Source organism: Loxodonta africana, chromosome 2, assembly GCF_030014295.1.
Source record: "Loxodonta africana isolate mLoxAfr1 chromosome 2, mLoxAfr1.hap2, whole genome shotgun sequence".
In the NCBI taxonomy this organism is placed as follows: domain Eukaryota; kingdom Metazoa; phylum Chordata; class Mammalia; order Proboscidea; family Elephantidae; genus Loxodonta; species Loxodonta africana.
The window spans coordinates 100,510,175-100,534,718 of NC_087343.1; the positions used below are offsets into that span (position 1 = coordinate 100,510,175).

The 24,544-nt window shown below is 36.4% G+C and overlaps 1 protein-coding gene across 13 annotated transcripts in view; it reads right to left on the reverse strand.

The window, feature by feature from the left end:
- ARB2A (ARB2 cotranscriptional regulator A) overlaps positions 1-24,544 on the reverse strand; it is a 496,175-nt gene that overhangs the window by 33,825 nt on the left and 437,806 nt on the right. For 3 of the 13 annotated variants that reach the window (XM_064274053.1, XM_064274043.1, XM_064274071.1), the window contains one exon: positions 9,215-14,485. The exons of 2 other annotated variants lie outside the window; for them this stretch is intronic. In XM_064274053.1, coding sequence (XP_064130123.1) covers positions 14,121-14,485 — 365 coding nt within the window. In that variant the 3' untranslated portion in view covers positions 9,215-14,120. Of the gene's footprint in view, positions 1-1,665; positions 14,486-14,813; positions 16,331-18,859; positions 18,954-19,022; positions 22,558-24,544 lie in introns of those variants that run through there. 8 more of the 13 variants (XR_002785671.2, XM_023547667.2, XM_064274065.1 and 5 more) reach the window with 7 other exon arrangements.

The following is a 24,544-nucleotide window of genomic DNA, read 5'->3' on the forward strand; positions in this document are numbered from 1 at the left end:
GGAGACAGGAAAGCTGGTAATAGGGAATTCAAGGTTGAGAAGGGAGAGTGTTGACATGTCGTGGGGTTGTCAACCAATGTCATAAAACAATATGTATACTAACTGTTTAATGGGAAACTAGTTTGTTCTGTGAAGCTTCATCTATAGTACAATAAAAAAAATCACTGAAACTAATTTTTAACATTCAGAACAATAATTTTCAGAAACATAAAAGTAAATTCAACTATCTATTAGGGTACTATTGTCACATGAAAAAAACTACCTGAATTCTAGTATCTTTTATTATGATATCAGATGCTGTCCAAGTTGGGAAAAAATTATATATTGGAGAATCTTTAGGAGATTGGTTACATACATTGAGAAAAACTATCAGGTCAACTATACGTTTCTAATGATTTTACATACAATATAGGGGTGGATGGTATTCTATGTCTATCTGTAGTGAAGATGGCACGTGCTGGTTAATTTATTCAACAGGTGAACCTTTTCCAAAGTTTATTCTGTGGGACCCTGGCTCTGTGGGATGTCAACAGCTGGTGATTCAAGGTTCTGTGTCAAATAAATTTTAGGAAAGCTCTTTACTGCAACTTTTCTCAGAAGCTTTAATGTACTAAAGTGCACTGTGACTCACTGAAGGGAGGAGTCCCAAACATATTTGACTAACAAGTTTCTCTTAGGGCACTCTGTGGACTTTTATTTTACAAAATGCATCTTGGGAAATTTTGGTCTAGAGGCAAAGTAGACATGAACAACTAAATTGTAGCAGGGTGAAAAAAAGAAGAACTAAAATGAGAAAGCAAACACTGCTTAAACCAAAAAAAAAAAAAAAACCGTTGCTATTGAGTTGGTTCCGACTCATAGTGATCCTATCTGATAGCCTAGAACGACCCCAAGGAGCAGGCGGTGGGTTTGAACTGCTGACCTTTTGGTTAGCAGCCAAATGCTTAACCACTGCACCACCAGGGCCCTCAAATACTGCTTAGGTCACTTATTTCTCAGTGCTAGTTTCCTTAAATGTAAAAGCTTTAACCTTGTGTAAATTCTTGTGCATATATATGTGTGTGTGCTCGAGAGTGCAAATTTTTTAATCTTTTTTTAATATGTAAAAATGGGGATAATAATAGTGCTTATTTTACAGGGTTTGTAATGAGAATTAAAGTTGATGTATGTTAAGTGCAAATATAGTGCCTGATACATGGTCCGGCTTGAAAAGTGAAAGCGACTATTATTATTTGAATGTTTTTGTGCAGCTTATGTGAACTGGATGCTTCCTTTTGGTTATATAGGAAAAAAATCAAAAAGACTCATTCTCACTCTAGCCCATTCTTGTACTTTCATAATATTCATTTCCAAGTGAAAGATTCTGAGAAGACCTGCTCCTAAGAAACCTATTTACTTTTATTTAACCCAGCATTTGCATTTTACCAAGAAAGCTGTCTATCACTGGAGCATCTTGGCACTATTGGTAAAAGATAATATTTGTATAGTGTTTTTGAGGAGGCCTGGTCGTGCACTGGTTAAAGTGATAGACTGCTGACCGAAAGGTCCGTGGTTTGAAATGAGCATCAAAGCTGTGGGAGAAAGATGTGGCAGTCTTCTTCCGTAGAGATTTACAGCCTTGGAAACCCTATGGGGTCGCTATGAGTTGGAATAGACATGATAGCAGTGGGTTTTTTTTTTTTTTTATAGCTTATGGTTAGTCTTCACATATAATGTCAGATTTTACTCTTACAATAAGGTAGGTAATGAGGTTGGTAAGGGAGAAACCATTGTATCTAAATTATAGACATGGAAACTGAGGCCCAAAGAGGTTAAGTGAACAGTCAAAGGTCACAGAATCAGCAAGTGGTGATGTCTGGACTTAAACCCGTATGGTTCTAGGGTCAGCGTGTGAGGTCAGTTGAATGAATGAGTGCTTCAGGTATGAGTCCCTGACTTTACGTTTTAAAACAAATTACGGTGAAAACTGTGAGAACCAGAACTTGACTGGACTGCCTTGTTTTTCCAGGTCTTGAAAGTTTTCCACCTTTGACTGAGTGCAGTCTTACCACTTTTCTATTGCTCTCAATTAGTGGAAAAATATTTGAGTCTTCCTTCTCTGACAGGTTTCTGCCTTACACAGGTTCTGAGTTTTGCAGATTTTACAGAATTAGTTTTATGGTTCAATAAACACTGAGTTGTTCCTATATGCAGAGCACTGTGCTAAGTGTAAAGAGACAAAAATGAATAAGACACCTTGAAAAGCTTATCATCTAGTAGTATTGAGAAAATCAGAAAACAGAAAGGACAAAGGAAAACTGATGAGTCTGGGCAGTTTTCTATGATGATCTTCAAAAGCTTGATTGCATCTTGTTATCCAGTGGCCCCCAGAAGAGAGTTTATGGTGACCATAAGCAAGTACTTTGTGAAATAGCTGAAATTTGAACTCCATCTATAGTTAAACTTCAGTCCTTTCTATATTCATTCACAGTCATTAACATACCACACAGTAATGGTAAATTACGGTTTCTATAACTCTTTCTTTCTTCAGCTTGAAATATCTTCCCTTCTTTGTGTCCCTGCTTTCTTTCTCAATAGGTCACAGAAATGTTTTTTCTACTTTGGAATGCTTAGTTGTGGGAATATCACATAAAAAAAAAAGTATTTTTCCTCTCTTTGCTATCATTATATTTCTATCGTGTTGTACTCATTCTTTTTAGCGTGATCATGTCTTCCCACATTTACTACTTGCCTCACTACCCATTGAACTGTTAATGTGTGCTTGTTCAAAAAATTACTCAAATATACTCTTGACATAAGGCTCCTACATTTCTTATTTATCAAATCCTTCCATGACATGCTGTGAAGCTTTTATCATAACCACTTTGCAGTTTAGAAACTTCCCTTTTAAAGATCAATTGATTGGTTTTTGAACTGAATTTGAGAACTATTTTTTCTGCTCTTACCCTCCCAGCATTCTGTCAGTAGAAGACGTCGCAGATTGCTTTCTCATGGAACGTCAGCCATAGCTTCAGATTTACAATACTATCACCTCTCTGACTACTTTTCTGAGTTGGTTCCTCTTGAAAATATCTATTTGCAGCTATAGTGTAGAGGTAAGTGCACCAGCCTTGTGGGCAGAATCCCTGGGTTGGAGGTCTAGTTCTAATATTTGCTAGCTTTTTGATTCTGTGCAAATTACCTTGGTGAGCCTCAGTTTCTTCATGTATAAAATGGAGATAATACTGGTACCTATTTAAGATCATTATTCTTGAGGATTCTATGAAATGATATATGCAAAAGCATCAACCAAATGGAAACATTAATTGCCAGTTTCAGATATATGGGATTTTTATGTTCTTTACTCTCCAGATACATTCTCTCTAAGAGCTTCTTTCTTTAGTTAATATTATAATTTGCACATAAATGACTACACACACACACACACACACGCACACACACATACATACACACACATACTGGAAACCGGCTGAAACCAATTTACAGGACAGGTTTACAGTTATAATATTGCCTCATGTCCATTCACTTTCCTCATGATGTTCAGTGACTATTCTTCTGTATACTTGAGTCCTTAATTCTGTGTCACCTTTAAACTTTATCTAGTGCCTATACTGGACACATGCGATTTTTTCCCCGCTGTTCAGCATCTAACCCCCTTTCCATGGATTGGGGTATATCACAGCGTGTAAGTACTAGTGGAAAGCAAGGTGCTGCACCCCATCAGGGAAGCCAAACTGCGATGATCCTCCTTCTTCTCATCCTTGGCAGAAACCATTATATCTAAATTATAGACATGGAAACTGAGGCCCAAGGAGGTTAAGTGAACAGTCAAAGGTCACATAATTGGCAAGTGGCGATGTCTGAGCTTAAATGCATATGGCTCTAGGGTCAGTGTGTTAAACTCTGTCAGTTGGATGATACCACCCTGAACTTTGAGTCTTGAGCAGAAAATGAAAGACAAGGTGCAATTTGGAAGGAGAGAAAGGGGAGATGTGAATAGATCTCAGCAGGTGATAGCAACAAACAGCAGTGGCTGTGCCCAGCCCGTGGTGGCCCTGAGTCCTGCCTAGACTGATCCCACTGTCTGGCTCTGCCTAGGTTCCTGCCTGTTTCCCTACCCTGCTCAGCTTTCATGGTGATTCTATGACCTACCTGATATTCTTCCAATAAATTCCCTTTCTGCTTAAGTCAACAAGAGTTCCTATTGTTTGCAACTAAGAATCCTGATGGATACGGGACCTAATAAAAACACTTAATTCCTTTCTCATTTCTATTTTTTTCAGATGGACTAACAGAAAGAAGTTTCTACCTTAACTCTGCCACTTATTAGCTCAGTAATCTCAGGTAATTTACTCAACATTTGAATCTCAATTTCCTCATCCACAAAATAGGGTACACCTATTCAACAGAGTTGAGGATTAGTAATAATGTAAATCCACTAGCACAGTGCCTGGCTTGGACTAGAACGCGCCTTTAAATGCAGTGATTAAGCGTTTGGCTGCTAACCAAAAGGCTGGCATTTCGAATCCATCAGCCACTCCTTGGAAATCCTATGGGGCAGTTCTGTTCTGTCCCATTATGAGTTGGAATTAGCTCGATGGCAATGGGTTTGGGTATGGGTAAACGGAAGCTAGGGGCATGTAGTTACATTCTTAAAGCCAGTGTCTAGCCTATGAGGATATATATATATGTTAAAAAATAATTTAAAAATATCATAATCATGAATAAAATAGTTCACAATAATTCTGTCTCTTGGAATTTTGATGAGTTAGCTAATATTTTATTACTTTAGTTTATAGTTTATTGTCATTTTTATGAATTTAGCATATGTATACACACACACACATGCACATACACACACGCATACTTTATGTTTTTAAATTAAGCACTCTTTCCCTTGAAATTCCGGAGGCTTTATATGTATAAAGAAAAGACTTAGGTGTGAGAAATTTTCCTCAGGAACAATAATATCAGTTCATATGTATCTTTGACATTCAAAAGTGATCAATTTCTTATGCATTCTTTGAAAGAACAGGCTACCACATTTCAAAATTCAGAGAGGTTCTATCTAGAATCAGCATTGTTTCATTATTGCTAGTCTATTTTTGGCTTAATGAAAAATCCCTTTAGATGATAGATAAGACTGTCAAAATGAGATTTTGCCTAGTTAATCTTACGTGGTTAGGTTTTTTCCCCACAAAACCTCCTTTTCTCTGCCACAAAACCTCAAATCTTTTCTAATATCAGTTTCACATTTTAAAACCAGTTAGCCATGCATAGGTTAAGGGGAAGAAATTTGGTTGGATTAGTGTATTTCCATTGCATCTACTGGGGAAAACAACTCAGTCAGGAATACTATATTGCTCTGTTGTACAGCGAGAACACACTGTTTTTAAGTAATTAAGTGAAGGGCAGTAGCAGTAGCAGGACTGTTGTGGTTGTTAGCTGCTGTCAAGCATGGAAAAAAGGGGAGAGGTTAAACAGGACACCCTTTGCTAAAGGAGAATCACCACCTCCCTCACCTCCTGCCCCAGGTACTCTCCTACCATTATCCTGTTAAATGTTTGTCATAACACTTACTAGTATCTGAAATCCTTCTTCTATCTGTTTACTTACTTACAGGCTTGTTTATTGGCTTATATGTTTATTGTCTATCCCCTTTGACTAAATGTAAGCTTTTCCAGGGCAGGAACTTTTCTTTATCTACTGGTATAGCCTATTCCAGTGCCTAGAACGGTGCCTGACACATAGTAGCCATGCAATAAATATTGACTGATTGACTGTAAAATCTTCTGAAATAGGGGAGCTCCATAAATGTTGAATTGAATTAAAAATGAAATACATTTTGAGATAAACACTAAGCTTCAAGTGTTATGTTTTCCAGAGAAAAGAAATACCGTTATAGAAAAAAAAGAAATAAAAAAATTCTTTAAATGCTTTTCAAAAAATATAGGCACTAACTTCCTAATACTAAAAATGACAAGATAGTACACGTTTTGCTTTTAGTCTGCTGTTAAGCCCTTATTCTCAGTAACCTAATTATTTGAGTAAAATGATCATAAAAAAATATGATTCTTAAGAGCTTCTGGCAACACAAGAAACATAGTTTTAACTGTATTGGGATAAAAACTGAATTTAATACTACTTCATGGCTTCCATATTAATAAGGCACTAAAAAGGGCTAAGGCATTCCACTGAAATAATTTTAAGAATTCATGTACTATTCACATTTATTTTGGAAAAGTATAGCAAGACAAAGAAATACGATAGTGTTCATTATTTTGATTTTTAACACATTTAACTTGATTTAAAAAGAAACAAACACAAATGTAATACTCTACACATTTTTCTTTTGTTTCCCCAAAGATGGACCAATACTACCCAAAACACTATATGGCAGATTTGAAATTTTTCAGTGATGCACAGCTTTAGGCCCTTATACAATCACTTATATGGTAAAAACTTAATTTTAGGGTACTCCTGTGTTTCAATAAGGAGTTACCAGGGCTATAAGTTTAACTAAAGCTTCTTGAGGAAAGGAACCATCATGTCGTTTTCATTGTATTATGCCACATCTCTAGCCCCCCAGGTTAGTTTTGTACTACTTGCATACTTTATGCCTTAGTAAGTGTGAATTTCAGATATGTAAAAAGTGTGACTTTTACATGTCAAAGAGAAGACTGAGAAATCTATATAAGAGTAAGTTAATACTCCAAAATATTTGTCGTTCTGAGGTAAGGGGAATGGAGTACCAATACCAGAGAAAATGTGGCTTCTATCTGGCCACAGAAAGCAGTAGCAAACTCCCAACCAATTTACATCTTCTGAATTTGCTGGTAGTCTGCTACTATCTCTGAAAGACTGTGTAAGACATGGGAAAACTGAGATACAGTTACTGCTGGCAAGATTGACGTATTAGGTGCCTATCTATCTACGAAGGAAACTGGATAGTAAGTTCTCTTAGGTATTCCTGACTTTCTTCTAGACATGTCACATTTGATCTTTCATGATGTGCCCTATACTTTGTCAGTAATCAACAAAAAAATACAATAAATCAACATGATGACTGCTCCTCAATAAGAGATATTAAATAAAAATTTGTACCTTCGTAGTCTAAGTAGAATGTACTTCTGGAGAGTACGGGCTGTGTGATAATCTTAAAAGGAGTTTAGATCATTTTAGTCCAAACATTTCCTGAGTACCCTGCACATTCCAGACACTAGGCAGTGGGCATATAAAGAAAACTTATCCTTGAAGAGATAACAGAACTAAGGTCTTTTGGAAGGGATCCAAGACAAATCTGCCTTATTCCAAATTATACTGTATGACAAATGGCATTATAATAAAATTTTAATATGTTACATGAAAAGTCATATTCAGATACATAAATTCTGCCTATAATGAAAATAACATTGCATTTCAGCCCTTCTGATTTAGTGGACAGGCCATTTCTACTATACTGCACCCTGAGCACAGTAAACTCATATAGAAACCTGCTAAAAATTGCTACGTAATGTGCACTTTCTTTTCAAAACAATGTGTCTTATTTGTTTTTTGATAGATTTTTAGTAAATGAATGGTTATTAATATACATAAGATAATTACAAGGATATCCATAGCTTCTTCCTCTGTGAAGGTCGAATAGATTTCCACTGCATTGTAATACAAGTTGGGCTTCTTAATGTCCCCAGTGGAATGCCAACTCTGGTATCTCTCTTAGTCAATAAAACAAAATATGGCCACTTCAGACTCCTATCAGAGGACTCGGCCTTGAATTCTCTAACATTCACCTCCTGCCAAAAATGTGGTTGAGACAACTGATATTTAAGAGATAAGTTTAAAGCACATTTAAGTTATCCCTTTTCAAGATTTTACCCTCTTTAACAAGTTATAGTAATAAAAATCAGTGTTATCTTCCATATAAGTCTCATCTCTGAGGCATGATTTAATGTTGTATGATAGGTTTTTATTGATCATCGATATAAAAAAATTAACAATATAAAGAGTGCTATCTGTATTTTATGTAATACTTCAGTGGAAGATATGATCAGCTATGCTACCCAGTGTTTCTTGGAAAAGAATCCATGTGATTTCATTTCAACCAATATTGTTGTTCTAGGAGCTGGGGATATGGTGGTTAATAAGACAGACAAGGTCACCGTTTTCAAGGAACTTATATGCTAATGGGGGAAACAGTCAACAAATAATTTCACAAATAATTATTTACTTACAAGTAATTAATATATGATGGTTTCTTTTGGTATTCAGTGCAGGAGAAATATCTTTTCAGATGAGTTTACATGCTTTTACTTTTTAGTGAGGAAGATACTGTCAGCCATTATTTCTTTTTTTTTTTTTGCTTTGACGTAAGGAAGCTCAGAGATAAATTTTATGCTAAATCAATATAATTAACATATCCCAGGCTCACTGCTGATTATCTTTAAGTCTAAACAGTTTCTGATGTTACAAAATTTTTTATTTTAACTTTTATATCTTACATGTGTTATTTTCTGTAGGCTGACCAAAGGAAGCAAAGAGGGACAAGGCATGGGAGGGGACTAAAATATACAGCATAAATCAAAACAATTACGTCTTCTTGCAGTTTTATTTCACAGTTACATTTGAAAACCAGAACAGTTCTATATATTCAGTGTTGTGCAAAAGAGTATAAAATTATTACAGAAGTTCCAACTTCAACTTGTCTTTAAAACTCACGACGCTAAGTAATAATAGGAATTTCAATTACCTTTAGTCCCGTGACTAAAATAGGGGAATGATTAAAATTTCATGGAGTTATCAAAGAATATATTATGTTTAAAACAAATCAGAATTTCATAATCTTTTCAAACTCTGCAGTACTTTAATGGTACTTCTAATAGTGCCTAACACTTGGAAGGATTCCACAGTTTGGCTCCTATAAAGTGGTTTTTGACAGCAAATGTGCAGGAACCAGAATCTACACTGAAACTTGAAGCTGAGCCACTTAGACATTATGATGTGGCCCAAATGTGAAGTGGTTTCCATTGGCAGTACCATAATATCTTCTCATTGGCAGTACCATAATATCTTCTCACTGAAGCATGAAAGTGAGTTTGGGGGATGTTTAGCGACCAAAAGCAGCAGACATTATCTAAATCTTGATCAGACAGAAAAAAATTTGAAAAAAGTCTTCCTGGCATTCATTCAGTGGAAAACGAAGAAAGGAGGAAGCCAAAGAAAGTTAACAGCTCTAAAGCGAGGCTGGAAATTGTGGTACTCCAGAGTCTTCGCCATCACTGCCATGTTCACTGATGCCAATAAACACATCATTGAGCTCTTACTATGTGCAAAACAGAACGACAGGGGCTTTAGTTATTATGGTCCTGAAGGTCATGGACTTTATATTATGCCTCCCTCTAATTCCTTGTGCTTGGCACAGGGTTTTTGAAGATAGATATTCAGCAAAAATGTACAGATTAAATGAATGAGATTGCAAAGGGCTAACTGAGTGATAGGATAGAGGTGACTTCCTTACTAGCATATATCTTACCTTAACTGTTTTATATTTTACTGTCTAGTACAGTGTCTAGCATATAATAGGTACTTTAAAATAGTTGATTAATCAATGATGTGCAAATAATTTCACAGAAAACATTTACTGAGTGCTCACTTTGCTTTAGATACATCATTATATTGAATTCTCACAATCCTATGTAAGTGCTATTATTGCCCCATTTTATAGAGATGACATAACTAAGGTTTACAGGGGTTAAGTAACTTGCTTAGTTACTCATATGGCAACTTGTAGAGGCAGGACTTGAACCAAGGGCAGTCTGGTTGTAGTTTAAACTCTTTACCATCACAGTGTATACTTATAAAGATAAACAATATTGTAAGGTAACATATGTTAAAGGACAGCTGAATGGCAGAAATAATATGTTCTCCCATGTTAGAATAAGGAGAGACTACGGAGGACTGTGCAGTGGGAAAACTTTATGAAGAAAGTGTAACTTGAGGTGGGTTTTGAAAGGAGAGTAGTAATAGTAAAGTACTGAGGAAGCACGAAGATAAATGGACAAAAGAGTGGATAGGAATACTCATAATGCACTTGGAGAACAGAGTTAGACTTGTTTGGATAGAGTAAAAGAGTTCATATAAGGCATCAAGAGAAGCCCTAATTAATGATTTAGCAGGAACAAGGCAGCAAAGGCTTAAGAGTTTGGATTTCATTCTTCAAACAGGAGGGGAGTCAATGGAGTCATTTTTTTTACATAGGGAAAGGGTTGTGAAAGCAGCTTTTTAGAAGGATGTATAGAATGTAATAGGGGGGAGAGATTAAAGACAGCAAGGCCAGTGGGGCGGAGGTGAAGATGACCTGGACTAGGATTGTAGCAGTGGGATTAAAAAGGAAACAACAGGTAAAAGAGAAAGAAAGAACCAAGAAGACATAATGACTGCCTTGATGTTGGAGAGAGGGATGTGTCCCAGTGTTCTGTCCTGTGTGATAGACACTGATAATACCACTGTCACAAACCAGGACTTTGAGGAAGGAGAGTGAATTTTGGAAGATTATTAAACTTATAATTTAAAACAGTTGGTTCCTGTAGGTTTAAGGCACTTATTAATTAAATAACAAAAATTTGGACACTAAGCTAGATACCGTCTCAGGCACAGGTGGTAGAATGGTGAGCAGGAGAGATACAGCCCCTGTTTTCACAGACCTGAAGAGTTTTTTTTTTTTTAATAACATTTTATTGTGTTTTAGGTGAAAGTTTACACAGTCAACTAGGTTGTCCTTTAACAATTTTTGTACAAATTGTTCTGTGCCATTGGTTACAATTTTTATAATGTGCCAGCATTCTCACTATTTCCATTCTGTTTGTTCTGCTTCCATTGGTCTAGCTTCCCTTCTGCTCATCTTTGCTTTTTGGTAAATGTTGACTGTTTGATCTCATACAGTTAATTGTTTAAGGTAGCACATTACTCATGGGTGATACTGCTTATTTTATAAGCCAATCTATTATTTGGCTGAAAGGTGACCTGCAGAAATAGCTTTAGTTCTAAGTTCAAAGGGTATCTTAGGGTGATAGTCTTGGGAGTTCCTCTAGTCTCTATCAGTCCAGTAGGTCTGGCCTTTTTTAGGACTTTGAGTTTTGTTCTACGGTTTTCGCCCATTCTCTCCAGGGTCTTCTATTGTGTCCTTGATCAGGATAGTTGTAGTGGTAGCCAGGAACTATCTAAATCTTCTGGTCTCAGGTTAGAAAAGGCTGTGGTTCATGTGGGCTATTAGTCTTATGGACTAGTTTACTCTTTGAGACCTTAGCGTTTATAATAAGAGACATTAAACAAGCAATTGCAATAACATTAATGAGTTTTATGGTGGTGAAAATACTGTGTGTTGTGGGAGTAAACAGTAGGAGCACACACAGAACTAGTCTGAAGCTTCCCTGAAGAAATGACATTTAAGGAATGGGTCATGTCAACATTTTGGCACCAAATTATATAACTATAGTGATTTGTTTAAGACAAATTATATCCAGAGGTGTCAATTACAATACCTGCTCACCAACCACCTCTTCTAATGAAACTACATTGCCCATAGCTCTCTTTCAACAGAACAGCACCAAGGGACCATATTTTGAATCACACAACTATGCATCTCTCACTCACAGTGGATGGGGCTAGGGATGGGCACTGGCATAAGTGCAGCCCATTCATGGGACTATCACCTGTGGTCTGAAGCAAAAAGATGAAGAAAAAAATATAAGCTTCTTAAGAATTTCAATGGAAGCAACCAAGAGATTGGTGGGGGATTACCTCTGGAAAGTCATGAAGGAAAGTCAAAACTGGAGAGACCTGAAGGTCTCTCTCATGCATGTGCCAAAGTTCTGAGTGGGCAGAAAGAGTAAGTGAGTAAGTGGCAGAAGCTGGTTAGTAGGGAGGGAATAGAGGAGTCAAAGACAGAAATAGAACTTCATGGGATTTGGTTTCTTGGTTAGGAGGTTTAGGGTCATGGTTGCATGGAACATTCCAGTTAATTTGCCTGGTATAAGTTTAGTGCCTCTATTCTATCTTCTGGTTTGATGCGTAATGCCTGGGGTCTTAAAAGTTTGCAAGCAGCCATGAAGGCACAACAACTGGTCTATATTCACCTGGAACAACAGAGGAAGAAGCACAGTCAGAGACAGGAAGAGGATATGGAATGTATGGCTAATTGCCTCCATGAACAACTGCCTCCTGTGCCATGAGACCAGAAGAGCTGGATGGTGCCTAGCTACTGTTACTGAACATTTTGATTAGAGATTCCATAGAAGAATTCTAATCAAAAAGGGGAAATGCAGAACAGAATGTCAAATTCTCAGGGACTCCAGACCTCCTGGAGCCATGAAGCTTAGATGAACCCCTGAAACTTTAATCTTTAAACCTTAAACAAAAATATCCCCAGAAGTCTTCTTAAAACCAAACAGTAGTTTAGCTTAACTAGTAAAAAGTGCCTTGAGCATTATGCTCTTTTAAGAACTATCTATATGGGAACAACTTGGAAGATTAGATAGGAACCTTAGGGGCCAGTGAAAAACTCAGAAAAGGAGGTGAGAATGTAATCAATGTCACTAAATGGTACACGTAGAAACTGTTCAGTTAGTGTATATTTTGCTGTGTATATTCTTAACAACAAAATAAAATTACGTATTAAAAAAAAAAGAGATCCCTCTAGAGAAATACAATGCATCTCATGAGAGACAAATGGCAAGAGTAGCTAGTTCCTAGGTAATATTAATTTTCAGCGACTTTCTAATTACAAGACCACGAGCACCCTTACAATAACCTGTACTGGATTGATTTCACGTTGGAGCAACATTAGAAAGTCTAAATGGCTTAAATCAAAATTTCAGTACAGAGTTCTTACATAATTTCTGCAAGAATCTTTAGAAGACAAACCATAAATTCATTCCAAGTATCAGGAGTTGAGTTAGCAAAGTGCGTCTCTGCTCCATACAGACAAGAGGACTTATTTAAAACAGGTTATACTCTCACGGATAAAAGTAAACTAAAAAGGGGATACTGTATTGAGTTCAGCTACCAGGGTAAATAAATTATTATATATGAAAACAAATCTGCTTGCTACCTTTAAATTTCTGTAATTGTCATAATTATAGCACGCATAGCTCAACACAGATGCATGAGATATATTCTTAGGAAAATTGCCACAACTGTTGATACTTACACTCAAATGTTATATTTGTATGCTGTGTATCACGCACATATACATGAAATATATTTATACACACCTAACTGAATGTCTTTAATAAGACAGCAATTATACAAATGTACGAACAGAGTTACATGACTTTCTCACAAATCTGTGTATGTGTCAGGAGTGCTGAGAAGATAATCTGGATACAATCGTCTCTCCCCTCCAGTTTCCTGGATGCATCAATGAGTAGATGTTAGATGGGATTAAGCAAGTCTGTTCTTTGATAACTTTGTCTTTTTATTTTTACCCCACACTCTTATTCTCCTCTACCTTCCTCAACTATGCTCTCTCCAGTCTCACTCCTGGTGAAACCCAAAAAATAAACAACTGCAGTCAATCAAAAAGTGAAAAAATGATTAGCTTATCTATGCCAGGCTATTTCCACAGGCTAAAAATATGAGCTTTTATACAAAGCTACTATTTGGGCCTAAGGGGTAAGGTAGCTGAGTTAGCTTTCCCCTTTCCCTGAAGGGGCTGGGCTCTACCCTGGTTTTTTCTTTTCCATTTGTGCTAAACTCAGTGAATTATTTCAGTCTACAAGGAGTTGAGAAAGAAAGTTAGGAGAAAATGAGAAAAGAAGCTATTTTAATTGACCAAGGGAGATGGAAGTGTATGCTGAATATATACAGATCTCTCCCTTGTTCCGTACAGAATATAAAAGGCGGCTAGGGGATGGACCATACAGAGAAAGATTTGTCTAAAAGTGTTTATGACAATGTGGTAGAGTTCTAGACCTCAGCTGGGCTTCAGTGGTGGGAGGTGGAGAAGACAGTGAAAGGAGGAGGAAGGAGGTCACCCACTGTTCAGGCCTTGGTGGTAACTACCCGAAGGCAATTTACATACGGTTAATTACAAATATGCCCTAAACATATAGTGGGTTGTTTTCCTAATTGAATATCAAAAGTTCCAGTGAAGAATTATACCTTTCTAGCCGAGTAAATGGAATTTGTTTTTGGCTACAACCGATGACTGCCCTGACAGAGAACACAACAGAGAACCCCTGAGGGAGCAGGAGAGCAGTGGGATGCAGACCCCAAATTCTCATAAGGCCAGACTTAATGGTCTGACTGAGACTAGAAGGACCCTGGTGATCATGGCCCCCAGACCTTCTGTTGGCCCAGGACAGGAACCATTCCCGAAGCCAACTCTTCAGACATGGATTGGACTGGAAAATGGGTTGGAGAGGGATGCTGGTGAGGAGTGAGCTTCTTGGATCAGGTGGACACTTGAGACTATGTTGGCATCTCCTGCCTGGAGGGGAGATAAGAGGGTGGAGGGGGTTAGAAGCTGGCAAAATGGACACGAAAAGAGAGAGTGGAAGTAGAGAGTGGGATGTCACTAGGGGGAGAGTAATTGGGAGTGTGTAGCAAGGTGTATATGGGTTTTTGTGTGAGAGACTGACTTGATTTGTAAACTTTCACTTAAAGCACAATAAAAATTATTTTTAAAAAAGGAATTTGTTTTCAGACATCATTTTTAATGGCAGAATAAAAAAAAACTTATGAAAGAAATGAAGGTAGTTTTTTAATAATACTAACTACATTATTTATACCTTATTTAGTTTTAGTATAATAAGAGGAAGGCTTATCGAGGGAGTCATAAATCAACAGTGTTCCGATAAACATCAATTTATTAAGGTAGGTATAATAAAATATATCCCCTTGCTATTTTTTGGTTTCTATCATACTTGAAAAAATAACACTGACCATAATGCTGGTGGGTTAGAACTACTGACCTTTCTGTTAGCAACCGAGCACTTAATCACTGCAATGCCAAGGCTCCTTCTAATGTGACAATAAATGTAAATAATATAAATTTGACAAATGAATGAATGAAAGAATAAATAAACACAAGTTGCAGAAATAGATATATCGGTTCTACCTTTATGGCAGCTATCTGAAGACCTTAACAATAAAAGCAGACTGAAGCCTTCATATCATTTTGGGATTTTAAAATGCATTTCTTGGTGTCAAGTACATAAAAAATAATTTACCTTACAAATTCAGATTTAGCTATTATACCTAGAGAGCTGAGATCATGTACCAAAAAAATTAGTGGTTTATTTTTATTTTTTTTATTTTCTCCTCTTCATAGTAAATAATCCATCAGTCCATAATGTTAAGTAATTTTACTTTAAGAAAATCAATTGAGTCATAGATAACAGATTTGGTAGCTTATATAAATATCTTATTTCTGCACAGTGTGTAGAAGCTGCTACACATACACCAAATAGCATTTTACATCTACCTGATTAATAAGATATGTCAGTAAGGTATTACCCATGGTTCACCACAAACCTGGACAACAACCAAATTTGAAGAAACCAAAACATGATGCAGAAGAGGAACTAGGGCAAAGATAGAAACACTGATGGCAGAAACATAAAGACACAAGTTCTTACATCAAGACCATCCAAACCAATTTTTATTATTTAGAATGTGAGCTGATAAAACACAAACAGGGGCCAGGGACATGGTGTTCTACTGATATAGAAGCACCTTCGAGTTAAGAGTTTATTTTACACAAAAAACTGCAAATAAATAATGATAAGACATCATAGTGTCTGATAATCTGTGACAACAATCCCGATGCTGTCACTGTGGCCCCCGGAGAAACCTGCATGTACTGAGCCCTGACCCACTGAGCCTTTTATCTGCCTGTGTACTCTCCACAGGCCAAGTAAATAAAGGCCAAGTGATAATTTACACATGAATCAACTTTTTCTGCAGCACAGGCACCAGAGACGTTTCTTTTCTCTGTTGCTCAGAGAAAGGCAGCCAGGTCTAAGCTTGTCTCGCTAGAAATCATACAAGTGAAACAGTGATTTGCAGGAAAATGGCAGATCAGCAAAGGGAAGCTGTTCTGAATGCTTGATAAAAATGGCAGCCACAAAAGACTAGATGAATATTTAGTCTGAAAACAGGCCTGACAGTAACAATGAGTCTTTATCCTATTCAAAACAGGTAGTGTCATACAAACTGAAAAGGAGATACAATCCCGATAGAAGATTACACAAGATACCTGGGTGGGTATCTTTAAAGACTTCAACCTTTATTTAAAAAAAATGTAGACTCATGGATCCTTTGCATCTAGATCCTATTCAAAGTAAAAAAACACAGTTATTTCACATGAATGACACATGGAAAGTATATTGCCTACTTTGATAATGAGAAATCACTCTGAATGATTAAAAAAAAAAAAAAGACTTGTTCATGAAAAACTAGGTACACATTTTACACTATGAATCCTGGAAAGGGGGAAAAAAGTATACACTGTATTTTTCTTCAACTCAGACCCCTTCGGTTCTTGGTCAACTTTTACAAATTCATCAAAATATTGCTATAGCCTTTCTTACAGGTGCATGAAATGAGCAATACTTGTCCTGGCTCATTTTATAGAGGAAAGGAGATTTATTATTAAATTTGTGTTAATAAGCCATTCCAAAAATGATCTTTGCAACCTTCTAACTAATGACTGGTGTTCACCAAACCAGTACAATTAATTTTTATTCCCATATTGCCTCTTCACAGCTTTCTGTGTGTGCCTTTCATCTGCTCCCGGGAATACCTACTCTCCTGCCCAACAATGCATATCTCCTGACTTCCTTCAAATTTAGTTCAAAACTCACTGTTCAGAAACCCTTCTCTTAAAGCCCCAGTTTTGGTATGGTATTTAAGATACAGAAGACCATTAGTAAATGCTGCTAACTATGTTATTACACGTGGACTCTCAACACGAAACGATAGACAAAAATCTTAAAAATAAATTTTACTCATAAATTGTAAATATAAGAAATACAGTATAATTTGGGGATTCATAAAAGGAAATTTTAATTTTTTTCCCTTTAGATTCCAGAACTGGATATATAAACTCCACACTACCATTCTTAAAATTCTTACTCTGAGAAAATGCCAAAAACAATAAGAATTACAGGATTAAGCCATATCAGCTCTTTTTTTTTTCCACTGAACTTTAGATGAAGGTTTACAGAACAAACAAGTTTCTCATTAAACAGTTAGTACACATATTGTTTCATGACATTGGTTAACAACCCCGCAACATGTCAACACTCTCCCTTCTCGACTTTATGTTCCCTATTACCAGCTTTTCTGTCCCCTCCTGCCTTCTAGTCCCTGCCCCTGGGCTGCTGTGTCCCTTTAGTTTCGTTTTGTTTTATGGGCCTGTCTAATCTTTGGATGAAGGGTGAACCTCAGGAGTGACTTCATTACTGAGCTAAATGGGTGTCCGGGGGCCATACTCTTGGGGTTTCTTCAGTCTCTGTTGGGCCAGTAAGTCTGGTCTTTTTTTGTGAGTTAGAATTTTGTTCTACCTTTTTCTCCAGCTCTGTCTGGAACCCTTTATTGTGATCCCTGTCAGAGCAGTCAGTGGTGGTAGCCAGGCACCATCTAGGTGTACTGGACTCAGTCTGGTGGAGGCCATGGTAGTTGTGGTCCATTAGTCCCTTGGACTAATCTTTCCCTTATATCTTTAGTTTTCTCCATTCTCCCTTGCTCCCGAAGAGGTGAGACCAGTGGAATATCTTATATGGCCACTCATAGGCTTTTAACACCCCAGTCATCACTTCTTGGTGATGAGTTGGATAAATCAAAAACCTGGCAGTGAAATTAGATAGGAGACAAGAACTATTTTAGGTGAAGGGAAAGACAAAACACAATACAGGAGAGGTTAGCACAACTGGGCTAAACCAAAAGCAAAGAAGTTTCCTGAATTTAACTGAACACTTTGAAGGCCAGAGCAGCAGGGACGGGGGTCTGGGGACCATGGTTTCAGGGGACATCTAGGTCAATTGCCATAACAAAATGTATTAAGAAAACGTTCTGCATCCCACTTTGGTGAGTAGTGTCTGGGGTCTTAAATACTAGCAAGCGGCCATCTAAGATGTATCAATTGGTCTTATCCCACCTGGAGCAAAGGAGAGTGAAGAACACCAAAGGTGCAAGGTGAAGACGAGCCCAAGATACAGAAAGGGCTGCATAAACCAGAGACTACATCAGCCTCAGACCGGAAGAACTAGATGGTGCCTGGCTACAACTGATGACTGTCCTGACAGTCATCACACAACAGAGAATCCCTGATGGAGCAGGAGAACAGGGGATACATACTTCAAAGACCAGACTTAATAGTCTGACTGAGACTAGTGGGACCCAGGAGGTCATGGTCCCCGGACCCTCTGTTAGCCCAGGACTGAAACCATTCCCAAAGCCAACTCTTCAGACTTGACTATAATGTAGATAATGATACCAGTGAGGAGTAAGCTTCTTGGCTCATGTAGACATATAAGGCTATGTAGGTAGGTCCTGCCTGGAGGTGAGATGAGAAGGCAGAGGGGAACAGGAGTTCATTGAATGCACATGAGGAATACAAGATGGAGAGGAAGAGTGTGCTGTCTCATTAGGGGGAGAGCAGCTAGGAGTATACAGCACAGTGTGTATAAGTTTTTGTATGAGAGACTGGCTTGATTTGTAAACTTTTATCTAAAGCACAATAAATAAAAATATAAATTATTAAAAAAATCTGGCAGTGAACAGATTTTTTATATTCCTTAATTATTTCTATCTACCTTTTATAGTTTGATTTTTTAACCCTTTCAGCTGCTTCCCTTACCTCTCTTCTTCGGTTATCTTCCTCCTGTAAGGCTGAAACCACCTTTTTGCCCTACCTCTGTTTTCAATTACCCTCTTCATTTTCCCATCTTCTTCTGAAAAAAAAAAAAAAAAAAAAAATTTTTTTTCCTCTGGCTATTTAGTAGTTTTCAAAGTAAAAATTAGTAGTATTTTTCCTAAATTCTAAATTGCCATTTCTGGAATTTAAAGGAAAAATAAGATTTAAATACTTATTATTTTTGTGTATTTACAACATTTTATAGTGCCTATTTTTAACACAGTGTTGGAAATCCTGGTGGTGTAGTGGTTAAGCACTACAGCTGCTAACCAAAAGGTTAGCAGTTCAAATCCACCAGGCACTACATGGAAACTCTATGGGGCAGTTCTCCACTGTCCTACTGGGTCGCTATGAGTTGGAATCGATTCGACGGCTGTGGGTTTGGTTTTTTTAACACAGTGTTAGCCATTCAGAATATTTTTAGTAAATGCCCACTTACTGAGTACTCTGAAGAATACAATTTTAAAATTCAAGACATAATTTAGCTACTGAAATTCACTGGGTTACTGAGCCAGTTTATAGATAAATTCTTATCAGAGCCTTTGCAAACTCAAAGGTGAATTTCATTACTACTAGATATGACAGCCTCAAAAGTCACTTTCAGTGTCTTCAAAGAGATAAAGTTTGGATGGTGAAAGAGAAGCAGAGAATGATGAAACTAGAATGCTCATGATTGTATATTTAATTTCTTTGAAATTTTAGATGAAAAATATCAATCACTAAATTCCTTTTCTTTCTTTGGAAGGAGAAAATTACCCTACTTTAAAAAGTAATACAAAAATATTGTTAATGCTATTTATTTATTTTTTTTAATAAAAAGGACTAAGCTTTATAAAAGCAAAGCAGGTGCCAGTCCATATATATTAGGATAACAAAAGAACGGGGACATAGCCTTGGCTAATAGCTCTTAAAAAGCAATACGAGAAAGAAGAAACCCAGCAGCTTTCCAAAATAAAAAACAAAAGCAGACATAGAAGAAAATGCAAATTGGGGTCCATTTAGCTCAACGCATTTAAGATGCTATTTAATCACTCTTCTGAGTTTTAGAAACAAAGGACAGTATGAGCATATAAACCTAGAGATGTTTCCCCAACTTCATTTCACTATTTTTATCTTAACCACTACACTTTAAGAATAGCTTCTTATCAAAGTCTTCTTTCCTTGTCTTATCATTCATCCAGTTCCCTCCTTATTGATCAGCAGACCATGAAAGAGACAATGGATAGCTGTACTACAGCCAATATACAATGCAGACATCGCATCTATCTCCTCAATCCACCAGGTCTGTCGATCTGCCATGGGGAAACTAGACTGGCCTATAATTTGATGTTCACAAAGCCAAGCTGATACTTACACAGAAATTTTTAATCCTCAAATGTTTTAATAATGATTTTGATTAACACTAGTACTTATAGATATGAGTCGGAATCGACTCGAGGGCACTGGGTAGTACTTATAGGGTTGCTATGAGTCGGAATCGACTCGATGGCAGTGGGTTTGGTTTTTATAGTTCTGGTTAGTACTTTCTAAAGTATCTAAATTGATGAGACTATAACATTAAAACCATCCTAATTTGTATTTTTAAAGTAAAACACCAAAATGTCCCTTTCCAGTTCTGGTTTTCCTTAAAAAAAAACTGTTATATTCCCCAATACATAAAAAATAAAAATAAAAACAGATCTGCCAAAGCAGACAATCTCACTCCTGAGAGTTGTGAGCAAATAGAATGCTAAGCACAAAACTGTCAATGAGAAGTGTTACCTTTTTTAAAGGTGATGAAACCCAAATGATTGAAGGGTATTTTTTCAGACAATTGTATCATACCACTGAAGTGGTAAAACTACTGTCATGGAAGTGAGAAGATCTAGTTAATATCTGGGAATGTCTTTTCTTTCCACTGATAAATAAGGCAGGGTAAGAGGCACTTTTTCCAAGTTCAGATGGGGTTAATTGGATAAAACCTATTTGCAAAGGGTAAACCAGGTACTAAAATAAATAAATAAAAGGTATAAAACAAAGTTCCTAAATTTGTAAGGCAACATTATCCTGTGGATTCTTAATAAAATGTTATTAAAATTCTTTAATGGAGAATCAAGGGAAAGAGAACTTGTTTTTTCAAGTTACATGCTCCTTGCCACATTGGGACTATCAAAAAAATCTTCCATCACAGTGGTAAGGTGCCCAACAGTTGATCTGTATACTTTGCATAAAATCTCTAGTAGTCAGAAGTGGGTAAGGTTGAGGGGTGTTATAAGGCTCATGTCAGTCAACAGTGAGTTTTATACCCTGAGCATACACTGTTGTTAGATGTATACATTCTAGTCAAATAACTTCTAGTTCACACCAGAAGTTTAATGTGTGTTATGGATTGAATTGTGTTCCCCCCCTACCCCCACAAAATGTATATCAACTTGCTTAGGCCATTATTCCCAGTATTGTGTGATTGTCTACCATTTCGTGATTTGATGTGATTATCCCGTGTTGTAAATCCTAACCTCTATGATGTTAATGAGGCAGGATTAGAGGCAGTTATGTTAATGAGGCAGGACTCAATTTATAGGATTAGACTGTATCTTGAGTAAATCTTTTTTGAGATATAAAAGAGGGAATCAAGTGGAGAGGAGAAAGACCTCCTACCACCAAGAAAGTAGCACTGGGAGTGGAGTGTGTCCTTTGGACCCAGGGTCCCTGTGCTTAGAAGCTCCTAGACCAGGGGAAGATTGGTGACAAGGACCTTCCCCCAGAGCTGACAGAGAGAGAGAGAAAGGCTTCCACGGGAGCTGGCACCCTGAATTTGGACTTCTAGTCTCCTAAACTGTGAAAGAATAAGCTTCTGTTTGTTAAGGCCATCCACTTGTGGTATTTCTGTTACAGCAGCACTAGATAACTAAGACAATGTGTTAGCAAAGAAAAAATGTAAAGTCATGCATTTGCTATTTTTTTTCCTTATCTGGAAACCTCTCTCTGATCTCCAGAATACTTCTCAGAATAAATGTTTAAAGATAAAAAGAGGAAACAGGTAAATGCCAACCTTTTACTTTTGATTTTCCCTCCGAAATTTCCTCATATCAGTAAATGATGTCACTCAAGCCAAGAATCTAGGAGTCATCCTTCATCCTGTCTATTCCCTTCCTTCCCACATCTAAATGAACAAGACATGGTAGACAATTCTATCTCCACTACGACCAGTAAATTCAAGCCACCATAATTTGCCTCAGCTACTGCAACAGTTTCTTAAGTGGTCAGCTGGTTATACTTTTGCCCCCCCATCCCAATCCATTTTCTCTATATAATTTAGATACTATCATCCCCAACTTAAAAGCCTCCAAAGGCTTTCCACTGTACTTAGAATGAATTAGAAATTTGGACTCATGGTCTACAAAGCCCTAAGCAATATGGCTCTTGTCTACATCCCCTTCTTGCCCTAAGTGCCCCAGGTGTACTTGTCTTCTTTCTGTCCTTGAATAAAATAAGCTTTTTTCCTTGGTCTGTTCTCTCTGCCTAGAGTGTATCTGTGGATATTTAAGACTGAAGTAAATTCATTAGCCTTTTCTGAAGGTAAAGGAAATATACTTCACATAATTCAGGGCCACAAACATGCCTGTTAGTTTCATTTAAAAATGTCCTCTTTGTCATCAAATCTAGGAAAAAAAAAACAAGATTGAATTCCCACAAAATGAATATTCATATAGAAGCAATTAAAAGCTTAATTTCATTCTTTATATGTTGTATTTCGTTATGCCTAATGACTAGCGGAAGATTATAAATATAAGATTTCTTATATATTTCTGAATATGGAAAAATTATGAGTTTAGAAAGGGACAGACCTTTTCCAAGACTACAGTCCATCTTCTGTTTATGTATAAAAATGCAATGGTGATTGTATACTTTACAATGCTGAAAAGTTCCAATTACTTTCATTTCAATTGCATTATTTAAAATAATTTCCTACATTATTTTTTCTCACTTTGGTTTTTGTAACAGTGGTTTACAAGAGGAAAGTGATTTTCTTGTAAAGGATTAGTTTGGCTTCTCACAGGAGCTTCCGGATGCCACTGTTTCACAACTTTCATTGTGATATGCAAAATGCTGACACTGATTATACACTTGAAAATGATTAATTTTTTTCTCATTGATATGGGAAGCATTATAAATCCTTAAAACAAGATATTTTGTATAGATTTTATCCAACGGGGCATTACTAATTTCAAACCTTCCACAATCTTGAAGAAGCCAAATCAGTCTAAGAAAATGAAGGTAGACTGTCACCATTAGTGTTATATCAATTGTTACTGGGTAACAATTGTCAATAACCATTTTACTATCAGTTTTGTAATCAACTAAAAAGAACAGAATATAAAGAATCATGACAGAAAACCGAGCATCAGAATTTTTCTTCAAGTGAAATAAAGAATAAAGAAAAAATAAAGAAACTATAAGAAAAAAAAGAATAAAGATAAAAATCTAAATATAAAAAAGTCATTTTGGATGATAAAACGAACAAAACTAGCATCATAATGTTACTTGAGAATTTGTTCAAATGGCAAAATAATAAGAGCCGAGGATTCATGCCCTTAAAAAATCTTTATGTATAATCAAAACTTTCTCCAAGATTTTATTACAGTAAGTAGGATTTACAACTCTAACGGGAAAATGAAAATACCATCAGACTTTGTATGTTATTAAAAAATGAAGCACAATTTGATTAATAGAAAATATTTTTCAACATGGAGTAGTTCTTTCCATAATTTTTGAAGAGACTTCTCGATTTTTCAAATAAGCTCTTAGACTGAATAAAAGACTCAAGGCTCAGGGAAAAAAAACGCTTTAATAAACGGACTCATTTAATTTTTTGACTGATTGGTTGGTGCCTGAAATAAATGATGATTTAAACTTAAACTTTAAAAGGGAAGAAAAACAGAATAGGCTTGGAAAAGGATAAAGGTAAAAGATTATATATATAATAGATATATAATAGATATAGCAAAGCTTGTTTATCTCGATAAAACTGGTGAGTACAGTAGTAAATACTAGTTAAGGAGATAGTAACTGAGTAAGATGGCTGAGTCTTGGAAACGATGAGTTTATTTTACTATTTCTTTCCACAGGTGGATCTAAATCCTGTTGAGAATTATCTCCAAATCTTAAGATTTGTATCACTATCAATTGTATCAATATCAATTAAGTGTCTTCTAAATAACACAACATATTCATTTATAAAAAAAAAAAAATCAGAGTCCCTTCCTGGATCTGGCTTGGTCATGACAACATTCAATATTTTTGAAATGATGGGACAAAGAACAATATGAACTGAAGGGTTAACCACACTTGGCCAGTAGTCTATTAAAAAAAGAGTCACAGAAATGTACACATTAGTGATACTCTCATGCATAAAAAACACTTCTTAAGGTAAGAAGGAAAAGAAGAAAAAACTGTTAAGGATCATGGCTAAAGAATACTTAACAATAACCATAAAATTCAATCCAGGATTAAACTGTGCTTAAATGTAAAGAAAATAGATAAAAAATCTTACTCACACTTAAACTATGACTTACAAGTCTGATTTGGGCATTATTATTAATCTTAAGTAATTTAGACAAATAACAGAAAGTCTAAATATGATCTGCA